The sequence below is a fragment of the Leucoraja erinacea genome, chromosome 1 (assembly GCF_028641065.1).
Source record: "Leucoraja erinacea ecotype New England chromosome 1, Leri_hhj_1, whole genome shotgun sequence".
NCBI lineage: Eukaryota > Metazoa > Chordata > Chondrichthyes > Rajiformes > Rajidae > Leucoraja > Leucoraja erinaceus.
The window spans coordinates 42,885,200-42,898,613 of NC_073377.1; the positions used below are offsets into that span (position 1 = coordinate 42,885,200).

Sequence of the window (13,414 nt, forward strand, 5' to 3'; positions counted from 1 at the left end):
CTGTTTCCATGCTGTATGACTCGATGACCCATATATTTTTAAATTTTGTACCTGTCTGTGTAAAAAAGTCGCCCCTCTGTTTCCTATTAAATCTTTCCCTTCTCATCTTAAACCCACGCTCCTTTGTTCTTAATTACCCCACCCTGGAAAAAAAGGCAAAGTTCATTCACCTTACCTATTCCCCTCATGATTTTATACACCTGTATAATATCATTGTTCTGCTTCCTGCGCCATGGAATAAAGCCCTAGCCTACCCAACCTTTCCCTATAGCTCAGGCCCTCAAGTCCAGGCGACATCCTTTTAAATCTTCACTGCACTTCCTCTGCATAAGGGGATTTTTCCTATAGCAGGATAAACAAAACTAAACAATATTCCAAGTCAGCAACATCTTGTACATCTATTCCATAACATCCCAAATTCTACACATTTCTCTGACTAATAAAGGCTAACCTAACAAAATCTTTCTATACCCACCCTATCTACCTGTGATATACTTTCAGGGATCTATGTAATTGTATTCCTAGATCCCTCTGCTCTTCCGCACTCTCTAAGGCGACCATTCACTGCGAATGTCCTGCCCTGGTTTGACTTCCCAATATGTAATACCATATATTTTCTGAATTAAATTCCCTTTGCGATATCTTGTCCCATTGGCACAGCTGATCAAGATCCTGTGCATTTACACTCCTGGATCCCTCTGCTCTTCAACACTCCCCAGGGCCTACTATGCGAAGGTCCTGTCCTTCCAAAATCTACACCACATTATTAAATTCAATTAGCCATTTCATGACCCATTTGGCCAGCTGATCCTGCTGCAATTCTTAATTAACAAAAGCAATGGGCCCTGCACCGACCATGAGGAACACCATCAGTCATAGTCCACCAGTCCGAAAAACAACTGCCACCACCACTTTTTGCTTCCTACCATGAAGAAAATTCTGTATCCAGTTAGCTAATTTTCCCTGGCTCCCATGCCATCTAACCTTCCATACCATTTGGAATTTAATCAAAGGGTTTTGTCATGATGTTAAATTATGTCACCTGGTTAAACTATTTAAAATAACTTCAATCTATGTTTGCAGAATGGTATTCTGAAGTCAGCCAATCCCTGTGTGTAAAAGTACTTCCTAACTCCTGAAAGGCCTAGTGCTTTAGGCTACTCATTACTTCCTCAACTATGGAAGAACTTGCTCTCCATTTACATTCTCAGCTTGAGATCTGCCCCACATGCCCCTTCTAAGGTACAAAAAGGTGGCTTCATTCTGTAATCCACTGCTGATATCTGGGGTCCCCAGTGCTGCAAGCATGGGAGTTCCACATTATGTAACCTGAATCCTCAATTATATGAAATTAACTTTGTACCGAACGGAAACATCATGCCACATGATCTAATTTCTAGCCATGGGATCCTTAACATAAGTATATTTATAGAAAGTTCTGCATACAGCGTATTATTACATGTCCATTAACCTTAACCATATTTTTTATAATTATATGTACAGTATTATTGATGTTACAAACAATTTTAATAATTGTATTGTGTCATATTAGCTCTCCTTTCCTTGTCTTTTATAGTACACAATTCAGGAAGAAGTCCAGAAGAAGCCTTTGCCCACAGCACCCTCCCAGTGTTGTAAGTTTAATAGAAAGATTGCTTCTTGTTACTTGAATCATTGTTCATTGCTGTGCTTAGAAAAGTATGTTTGTTGTATTTTAAATTTCTCACAAAAAAACCTTTTGTATTTCTTTCCAATACTCATCATATGGTATTTTATTTGAGAGTTATAATTTAAAAAATCACTTGCAGAAGGCGATTAAAAAAAAAAAGTTTACAAAGTTCTCCTGTTTGTATTTTAAAATTCCATGAATCACATTTGTGCTTCGATATAACTATTTGAGGCATGTTGATGCAAAGTTTTACATAGTACTGCTCATATCATGCTTGGATGATCAAGACTCAAGAGTCAATTTAATTGTCATTTGGACCCCTTGAGGTCCAAACGAAATGCCGTTTCTGCAGCCATACATTACAACAAATAGACCCCAGACACAACATGATTTACATTTTACATAAACATCCATCACATTGCTGTGATGGAAGGCCAAAAAAAAAACTTATCTCTCCACTGCACTCTTCCCCCCCCCCCGATGACAGAGTCAAAGTCAAAGCCCCCGGCTGGCGATGGTGATTGTCCCGCGGCCATTAAAGCCACGCCGGGTGGTGCGAGGTCGCACACCGGGTCTTGATGTTGGAGCCCCCAGCGGGCGCTCGCAGAGGCCCGCGGCCATTCCAAGCCGCGCGGGGCAGTGATGTTAGGCCCCGCTCCAGGAGCTCTTCGACCCCGCAACTCGGGCGGGAGAAGTCGCCGTTGCAGGAGCCCTGAAAAGCGGTCTCCCTCCAGGGATCCGCGGGCTCCCGGTGCCGCCGTCCGCAGACCCGCAGTTGCAGCCTCCGAATCAGCAGCAGCAGCAGCAGCAGCAGCGCTCCACCACCGCTCCACCCGCTCTGGACTCGGCCAGCTCCGCGACGGTGAGGTGAGTCGGCACCAGAGTCCCCGGCTTCTTCTGTTGGAGGCCGCTCCTTATTGCAGCACCCAACGACAATGGAGACCCGACAAGAAAAGGTCGGGTCTCCAGTGCAGGGAGAGATTTAAAAGTTACCCCCTCCCTCCTACCCCCCCACACACACACCCCAACAAAAAATAACAAAAACTACATATAAACATAGACAAAAAATAATAAAAACGCGGACGGGCGGCAGAGGCCGCTGCTGACGCTGGTATGGATAGATCAATGCAAAAAATTATAAATGAAATTAAATTATTATTGCTATTTGTGCAATAATTTGATTTTAGACAATTTGCCTCAGTTCATCAAAAAGATAGTGGTAGATAGTAATAAAATGCTAAATCATGGAAGTATGAATTGAATACGCTGTCAGTAAATTACTTTTTAATTAAAGATATTGCAAAATATAATTAATTGCAACCATTTTATTCTCCTGATAGGTCTCAAATAGATTACCAGTAACAATAGCAGGCCTACTTCCACAACACTGACAGGTGCTACATATGTCATTGTCCAATCCTGGCCAATACATGCAACCTCTGGCTGTAGACTTCATTCCCACCATACCTGTATCTTCACTATGGAGTTCTTTAAGTAATCTTTGTCTTAAACAATTGGGTACTCCTACTCTGTGACCCCATTTAATACACCGTTGCTCACATGACAGGTCATGTCGTCTATTGTGATAAGGTTTTAGGTCATTAGTACATGGTTTTATTTCTGACCATCCACACAAAGTTTGTTCGTATACTTGATTTAGCAGTGTCCTTTTGAGTTTCAGCAGTAATTTCAGCTGGTGTGACTGGAAAGTGATTGTCCACTGCTTCTGTGATGTAGATAACACTTTCAGTGCTAACATCTGATTTTTCATGAGGCAAACGCGACAATGCATCAGCGATAGCATTTTCTTTTGAGCTGCGGTACTCAATGCTATAGTCATACTGTGACAGGAGAATTGCCCAGCGCTGCATCCTCGAGGCTGCCATTGTGGATATTGCTGACCGAGGACTAAGATTAGTGAGAAATGGCTTATGATCAGTGAGTGAATCAGGGTGAATTTCCTACCCAACAGATACTGATGGAATTTCTTGATCCCAAAGATGATAGCAAGGGCTTCTTTCTTGATTTGTGCAAAATTACGCTAACTCTTGGTAAGTGTGTGTGATGCAAATGCTATAGGCTTCTCTTGTCCATGTTCCATTATGTGAAATCACAGCTCCTACCCCACAACTGGACGCAATACAAGCTAACTTGAACTCGCGATTTGTATCGTAGTAAACAAGTAATGCATCACTGGTCAAGCTCTTCTTACATGCATCATAAGCATTTTGTTGCTCTTTGGGCCATTCCCATTTTTTATTCTTTTTCAACAACTTGTGAAGAGGAGCTAATTTGTTACTAACGCTGGTAAGAAATGGGAGTAATACCGTACCATACCCAGGAAGGAACGGAGTTGAGACACATTCTATGGTGTTGGTGCGTTTGCTATCGCTTCAATCTTTTCCTTCACTGGTTCTAGTCCATGTTGATCCACTTTCAAACCACGAAACACTACTTCGGTCTGTAAGAATGCACATTTGCCTCTTTTCAACTTTACATTGAGATCATCAAGCCGTTTCAACACTTCACTGAGTATCTCCAGATTCTCCTCCTCAGTAACAGTCGCAATCAGCAAGTCATCTTGATTGCTCAAACAATGCGATGTTCCTTGTTGAATCATGTCCATTGTAGCTTGGAAGATTTTTCAATATACAGCCCCATGTGTGTGTTTATCGTGAGGTACTGCTGGCTCTTACGATCAGCATTTAGCTGAGCATATACACGTGACAGATCTAGCTAAGAGAATACCTTGGAGCCAGCAAGTTCAGTGCATAAATCTTGTAAGGTTGGTAGAGGATACTGTTAATCATCTTCTGCAGGGGTCAGCAACCTTGTTCTGCATAGGGGCCAGGACGCATGTCTGTGAGCGGATGGCGGGGCACATCTATCACATGTACACATGGATCCCGCCCCCGTCCTGTCAGGTGACAGGCATCAAATCACGTGTTTACAGAAGGTAGACAAAAATGCTGGAGAAACTCAGCGGGTGAGACAGTGTCATGCAATTCTGCTGACGGCTTTGCGCAGGATGCGGTACAGCCAGAGCTGGCCGCTTGGCACTCCGGATGATTACGGGAAAAAAAATCCGCCTGCAGGCCGGATGATTTCGGGTTACGAGCCTCATTCAGCCCGGGGGCCGTAGGTTGCCGACCCCAATCTACTGCCTGGTTGATGGTCACTTTGTAGTCTCCACACAATCTCACTGTGTTGTCCGCTTTCGGAACCACTACTATTGGAGTAGCCCAATCACTGCCATCTGTTTTCACCAGTACACCATTTTGTTCCAACTTTTTTATTTCAGCTTCCACTTTACTTTTCAGCGAATATGGCACTGGTCACAGGCTACAGTAGACAGGTTCCACATCGGGTCGAATCCTGATGTGTGTTTGCTCACCCTTTATGCCATCTTAGCTGTCATTGAACATAGCATGATGTTTCTGCAACAACTGATCCAGTTGTGTTTGCCCTTCAACTTGGAATACAGATTTCCAGTCCAGTTTCAGTAAGCGGAGCCAATTTTTACCTATCAACGTTGGCCTATTGACAACTTCAAAGCCTTGCCTTTGTGTTGTACACAAACTATCTCTCCACATGTCTCCAATAATTCTCCAGTGTATGTTTTCAGCTGAACGTTTGTTTCTGTAGTAGGCATATTGTTAAACTTGGATTTACAGTTGTCTTTGCCTATAATTGTGCAATCAGCAGCGGTATCAATACACATAGTAATGTATTGATTGTTCACTTTGACTGTCTGAAAGTCTTCCTTTCCAGACCCACCGTTCATTTTATAGGTGCCGTACAGTCCAAGTAAATTACTCACTGACTGTTCTACGAGGTTGTGAATCCCACGCATTTGGTTTTCTCGAGCCTTTTGTTTTGCTTTGTCCTGTGATGGTGCTCTACATGCTGATGCAATGTGGCTTTTCTTTTTACCTTTGTAGCACTTGGAGTCCTTGAACTAGCACTTAACTACCTCATTGGTGACCCTCAAACTACTGATTGGATTTTACTAGCTGTACCTTGCACTAAAAGTTATTCCCTTATCATGTATCTGGCTGTAAATGGCTCAATTGTAATCATGTATTGTCTTTCCGCTGACTGGTTAGCAAGCACCAAAAGCTTTTCACTGTACCTCGGTACACGTGACAATAAACTAAACTGAACAGAAATGTTGGCAAATGAGGCTAGTTTAGATAGTCGAACGGCCTCTTTCCATGCTGTTTGATTCTGACTATGACTATGGAGGCTATTCAAGGAACATGCTAACTTGCAAAAATATTTGTCTTGTGGGGAAGCAGAAGGATAGCAAGGCAGCTGAAATGTTTTGCATGAAGCTGAAACAAATTGTCATGGAAGATTTGTTAACCAAGCATTTAATATGAATGGGATTGAATTGAATTGAATACATTTTATTTGCCAAATATGTATACATACAAGGAATTTCCCTTGGTGCTTTGCTCACAAGTAACAACACGATACAACAGGAGACAATTAAATATTAATTTAAACATGTGAAGAATGAACTAAAATACCAGAGCACAAAGAGGCGACAGACTTTTGGCTGTTGAGTAGAGCTACTGCTCATGGGGAAAAAAAACTGTTTTTATGTCTGGCTGAGGCGGCTTTGACAGTCTGGAGTCGCCTTCCAGAGGGAAGTGCTTCGAAGAGTTTGTGGCCAGGGTGAGAGGGGTCAGAGATGATCTTACCTACTATCTTCCTGGCCCTTGCAGTGTACAGTTCATCGATGGGGGGGGGGAAAGTTGCAGCCAATAACCTTCTCGGCTGATCGGGCGATGGGCTGCAGCTTTTGGATGTCGTGCTAGAGGGCTGAGCCAAACCCGACCGTGATGGAGAAGGTGAGGACAGACTCTATGATGGCAGTATAAAACTGGACGATCATTGCCTGGGGCAGATTGTGTTTTCTCAGCTGCCGCAGGAAATACATCCTCTGTTAGGCCTTTTTGACTGTGGAGTCGATGGTGGCCTCCCATTTAAGATCCCTGGAGATGATGGTTCCAAGGAACTTAAATGACTTCACAGATGTGACTGTGGTGTTGTTGATGGTGAATGGGGGGAGGAGAGGGGGAGCTCTACAAAAGTCTACAAAAAGTCTACTAAAGAGGCTTATTTGAAGGAGGAGGAGCTCAGACTTTTCATCTTGAAGAAGAAGGATACAGATCCTTGCTTCAAGATTTCCTTAGAATTAATGGAGGCATTGTGAAGGGGGAGTGTAAGCTTGTGCATCTTAATTTACCATTCTGAGAATCTGAGGGCTCCAAAGGAATGTTTGAAGACCAATCATCCAGTGGGCTGGTGATCTAACACAAATGTCTTTCAGATAGAATCATTGTTGCTGAACCCCATTGTTACAACCTAAGGGTCAGAGAGCTATCACTGCGTTAAAAGCTTACTAGGTTGAATAAGAATCCACTGACATAGCTCCACCACCATCAAAGAAGCTCACCATGAAAAGACTTTCAAAGGAATTCTTCTACATTAGGCGTGATTATCATCTTTAAAGATAATGATCCATTATGGAGTATCAGACGTACCACATGAGAGACATTGCTATGGTTTTTTTTATAAGGACTGTATTTGATGAAAAGAGAAACAATTGTTCATTCTTCCATTGCTATTCGTGTTGCAGACTCCATTCAGTTCAGTTTCATTACAACCATCATCTAGCAACGTTACAAAATTTTGAGATTTAAAAAATCAAGTCGGAAATTTATCCCATCAGATAAAGCATAAAAAAAGTTTAATTTGACACCTAATTCACTTTCATATCTTCAGTATTAAAAAAGTTATGGCCATTTTCATACACAGAAATCAGCATCTTGTTCCCTATTGCTTTTCCATTGACTTAACACAAAAGCTGTGATCGAGGACAGTCAAAAGCCCATAACGTTCTTAAAAATTAAGAGAACTGAATGACATTTTCATTTATTATAGATTGAAGCATTCTGAAACAAATATAAAACATCTTACTTGGATGACCTGAAATTAAAGCATATAATTAGTCAATTACCTAATTGTAGCTAATTACAAAATTGACCATTGTGACGGAAATAGTAATAAACACCCAGACCTCCTTGAAAATTCAAAAAAGTGATATTCTTAAGATCAGAACTTTAATATTGTTGTATTATATGCTGTAAGTTCGTAACAGATAGGTAAATAAATTACAATTTCTAGCAATAGACCAAGTATTTATGCAGAAGATCAGTTGCTAGCTGGTACGTTGGCATATCATAATCAGTAGCATCATCATACTCCTCAGATTGTAACCAATAAGCAACTGTACATCTTGTTTTTACTCAACTTTTCAATTTTGGCATTGTAAACTACAAGTTTTTACTCTTCAAACCACGCATGATATGCCTTTCTGCCCACTACTTTCCTATTAAGAATGTCCTGTAGATTCCATTCCTTAAGAAAAGGATACATTTTTAGGATAGCCTAAGTATCCAAATAACAAACTAATCCCATTCACACAAGAATTCTCAATATATAGCATGATTTTTAAATCACACTGTCATGAATTTATATGCCAGATGGAAGGAATTTAATGTTTAATTCCCATAAATTAATCTAAAAATCCACTCAATATAATCAAAATTATTATTTTTTGCACAATACATATGGCTAAAACTGTTGTGTATATTTAGTATAAAAATATTGACTGTAGATAGATAGATGGATAGATGAATAACACAAAATATAGACGATTTAGATGCTCTTATGACATGATTGCCCAAAAAAAAGCATTAAATCATCTTGCGAGTGGGTGTTTCTGGAACGCGATCGATTGGAACCTTGCGGTTGTGGTGAATTTGAACCCCATATCGGCAGGAAAGACACTGCCGGTTCGTATGGGGCCCAAATAACATTTTTGCAACGTAAAATTAGATTAAAACCATCCCAAGAAGCAAAATTATATGTAAAATATACAACTTACCCTGTGTCATGTTATTACGATCCGTCACGCTGTGGGCGTTGAGGGCATTTTTTATTTTAATTCTTTTTTTTTAATTTTAATTTAATTGAGGGCGCTTTTTATTTTAATCCAACTATTAAATTGTCTAGCGATTTATTAAAAAAAAAACGGGAACGGAAGTCTGATCGATTTTTCTTCATCAGCTAGCAGCCCGAGGAAATCCTTCTACGACAAGCAGTACAAAACTGCATTTTAATCCCCCCCCCTTCAAAAGCGCCAAAGTCACGCACACAGCCAGTGGCAGAACTGCAGAGCGGCTGAAAGTAGGTTTTGTAACATCGCTACATCATCATCCCAACCATAAGTAGCATCTCTGTTTCTCACTTCTGCCGAAGTCATGATGATATGAAAAATCAACTGACATGAGAATGCATTTAGGGTTAGATCGCTTGACCTCTTGTGTATTCAATAGGATCATGTTGAGTTGAATGCAAACTCAGCTAGTGTCAGAGGGTATGGGGAGAAGGTAGGAGAATAGGGTGGGAGAGATAGATCAACCATGATTGAATGGCTTGATGGGCCGAATGGCCTAATTCTACTCCTAGTACATGATCTTATGAGCAACTCTTTATTTATTTATTTTTAAATTTTGTTTTTTATTTAATATTTTATTTATTATTAGAAGTAATGTACATTACAGCGATATAAGCCAAGGATAACATAATACAATTCCTGTACCACTTCTTATTTTAAACCTTAAAAAGAAGGAAAGTAGAGAGAGTTAGATAGGATAGTAAGTGCGTGAAAGAGTGATCAAGAGAGACCCGTAGAAAAGAGATTTATTTTCAAAGTTGTGTTGCACCCTATACTTGTAATAAGTCGATAAATGGAGACCAAATCTTTTGGAAATGGTCTGCTTTGCCTGCTAGGAGGAATCTCATGTCTTCCAGGTGTAACATTTTGGACATATTTGAAATCCACATTTATATCGTGGGTGTGGGAGCGTTTTTCCAAAATTTAATTATAAGTTTTTTTGCCTTTATTAAGCCATAATTAAGAAAGCTCTTTTGGAACGTAGTCAGCTCCAAGCTGGCTTCCATTGATCCAAAAATAATTAGTTTTGCGTTCGGTTTCAGTTTTATCTTAAATAATTATGAACAACTTTGCATTCACACCCATTCAAAGCAACTTTTTAACCCTTGTTTATCTAGAATTTGCCTCTGAGATTCTACTTCGCCAATCTTCAAGGAAGTTCTAAAGTTCTAAAGACTTATGACCAATTAAGATTAAAATAGTCACATCATCTTGATCTTAAATGTGAGAGTTTGTCATATCTTGTTGCTGAATTTCTTGTAAGTGAAAACATACCCTCTAAATTCACCCTTTGGTACGTGAATTATTCACTTGGTGAAAACTCTGAGATGAGATATTTCATATGTTTTATTATCAATATGTCTTAACATAGAAAGATAGAAACATAGAAAAAAGGTGCAAGAGTAGGCCATTCGGCCCTTCGAGCCTGCACCGCCATTCAATATGATCATGGCTGATCATCCAACTCAGTATCCCATACCTGCCTTCTCTCCATACCCCCTGATCCCTTTAGCCACAAGGGCCATATCTAACTCCCTCTTAAATATAGCCAATGAACTGGCCTCAACTACCTTCTGCGGCAGAGAATTCCACAGATTCACCACTCTCTGGGTAAAAACCACAGATTCACCACTCTCTGTGTAAAAAAATGATGTATTTTTAGTTATTTAGGTTTTTTTTTAACCAATGTTCTTGAGGTCTGGTATGCACCCAGATATTTTCCATTGAATCTCATGGGAAAATGTTCTTTGATATACTGTATGAATTTTCACTTCATTAAATATTATTGGAGCCAAAGTTTTTTGTAAATTGAGGAATACCTGTAAATGTTTGTTGTTTATAAATTGCAATAAAAGTTGAGATTGTTATGTTGGATTTAGTGTATATGTGTAGCTATTTATTGTGCTCAGGGATATTGTTGTTCAAAATGTATAGGTTGATCCGTTGTTAAAACTACTTATTGTCAAAGAGGAATTATTATAATTGCATTTAGATATTTGCCAGTTGTTTGATGATGGACTAAATGTTTGATGATAATTAAAATATGGCTCAATTATTTTTTTGTTGGTTTTGGAAGATTACCGTGTAAAATTAAAAAATATATTAATTTGCATGGTCAATAGAACTAAATCACATACCTATGCAAAAACAAACAAGTTGTTTCTGACTTGTTCCACTGGTCATTCCTTTTCCCTGCTTCCATGTGGCAGAAGGTACAGAAGCTTGAAAGCGTACACCACCAGACTCAGGAACAGCTTCCTCCCCTCCATTATCAGCCATGCTCCTCCAACTCAATCAGCCATGGTTGAATGGCGGAGTAGACTCAATGGGCCGAATGGCTTCATTCTGCTCCTATGACTTATAAACCACTATCTTTTGAACAATCCTTCTATAAGCTAGGATACTGCTCGATTCACCTCTACCCCAATGAGGACATTGGACTTTTTCTAAGGAATTGATATGCTACAATGTGTTACAATGGTGGGAACTATATTCTGTACTCTGTATCTTCCTTCCCCTTTGCTCTATTTATTGTACTTGAATTTGAACTGATTGTATCGATGTACTCTTTGGATAGCATACAAGTAAAAGCTTTTCACTGTACCTCAGTACATGTGGCGATAATAAACCTAAACCTATACCTAAACCTAGTCACACAAAATAGTGTAAGAGCATGTGGAATTATGTTCATCAACTAAATAAGTGTAAATTGATTTGTCACCTATCTGTAAATTCTTTATTTTCATTTATGGAGTAAATATTTATGGTGATTACAGTGTAAATAATGTGCACATACATATTGAAATATAAGATACAACTAGCAAAATCCCAGGTGGTTTGTGTGCATTGATGAATTGGCATAACGGCAGATGTTCCGTTAGGCTGGTTATTTCTATAAATAAAGCTGTTTTCTTAAATTCTGCGACTAATTACATGCAGAGTTCTGAAAGCAGAGTTTAGAAAACCTTGTCAACGTTATGCAATCCTTTTATTATAGATGTGGATTAGTTGAGACATTAGTGAGTGGTAAATAGTTCCGCTTAAATTGTGAGTGTAAAATCAATTACTGGCATAGCTCTTATCAATTATCTCCCGGATGGAAATAGTATTATCTTTATCTGGTCTTGATCTTTGGTCTTGGTATGACATCACATCGGGAAGTACAGCTATTTCATCCTATTAGGATGACATTTTGGACTCCAGATGTCATTATGAATATATTGGCATGGAGAAATAGAGCAAAGACTGAATAGAGCAAAGACTAGAAAAGGCCAGATAAGTGGCTAGAAATATCAGGATGCAGCACTCGAGTAGTGGATCTTGGCAAGATGTTATGTGTTATTTCCAGGGAAAGGACAACAGCAACTAGGAATGTATGAATTGGGGATGTGGGCTTGAGAATAAGACCAAATTTGGGACACAGTAGGATGGAGATGGATATCAGGAAATCTGGGGATATATGATGTTGGACAGGGAAACTCATCGGCTTTAGACCTTTAATTTAAATATGCAGCTTATGTCAGGCTTTGATAAAGGATGTCACCTTTATTTTTAGCCAATTTTGATCAGTGCACTTGTGGTTGTGAATGTGTATGCTTTTGTATTTTTGTGACAGCCTAGAACAGGGTGCATTGTGATTCAGTTTTTGTGTCATTGAATCCTGGTATAATTAGATATATTCATTAATCCAAAACTCAAATTCTTAACATTATGCCTAGGTTTATTCAAAGCTTTGAATGTTTACTCCAAAATGATGAACCTTATTGATTCATATTTGTGAGCATAATACTACTATAAAAATGTATCTGTCCTTGCGGCCGATGATATTCTCACTTCTGGCTTCCACCTTTTTCCCATTGTAAGTTTTAAGATTTTTTTTGTTATTTTTAGGTGTTATTACCAAAAATATTAATTTAGTTTTGTTCTCGTTTCCATTTAGTGGTTGATAGATGTGTTTAAAACCGTGGATGATTTAAACAGAGTAAATAAAACTGCTTCAAATAAGTGCAGTGTTAATTACCAGGAGGCATGGATTAAAGGAGATTTGCTGACGACTCAGAGATGTTGAAAATAAAATATAGAAGAATGCACTATTTGAGCTCAATTCAGAACACATTCGCCCAGGAAGTCCATCTCATCTTTATGTATAATCAATGCATGTACTGCAAATCCTTAAAGAAAATTAGTGAATGCTTCTCATTAATGAATGTTTCCTACCATCTTTAAATGGAGATATTAACCCATTCAAAATGTACAGCTGTGCCTGTTAAAACACGATAAAACACATTTGCTGTAAAAACTATAAAACATGATGATAGTATGGGTCACAAATTCTCGACCATAGTGAACCAACAAAAACTAATCTGTGAATGTTATGCTACTTAGCATCATTATTCTGAGCAAGATGTAAAGAGACTGAGATTTCTTTAAAAAAGTTATTCCCCCTGGTTTGCTGAAGTCTTCTTTTTCCCCTTCTTTGCCAACGTTTGCACCACCAGGCAATTGGAGTTATTTCGGATGGGGAGAGCAGCAAAGTATGTAATGATTTATTATTCACAAGTACCTTAGCTCCTATATTAGCATGCTCCGACCAGAGAGACCTGGGGTATTCATACATAGATGGGATGCATATATCTCTCATTGTATGATTACATTAGTTTTATTTTTCTCCTAGTCTTTGTCGACTTAGCGTTCTATTTTTGTGTCTGTCATGT

At 39.1% G+C, this 13,414-nt stretch overlaps 1 protein-coding gene across 4 annotated transcripts in view; it reads left to right on the top strand.

The window, feature by feature from the left end:
- Nucleotides 1-13,414, top strand: part of LOC129696097 (protein unc-13 homolog B-like) — a 411,098-nt gene that overhangs the window by 203,742 nt on the left and 193,942 nt on the right. For all 4 annotated transcript variants that reach the window (XM_055633576.1, XM_055633551.1, XM_055633558.1 and 1 more), the window contains exon 7: nt 1,577-1,634. In XM_055633576.1, coding sequence (XP_055489551.1) covers nt 1,577-1,634 — 58 coding nt within the window. The remainder of the gene's footprint in view (nt 1-1,576; nt 1,635-13,414) is intronic.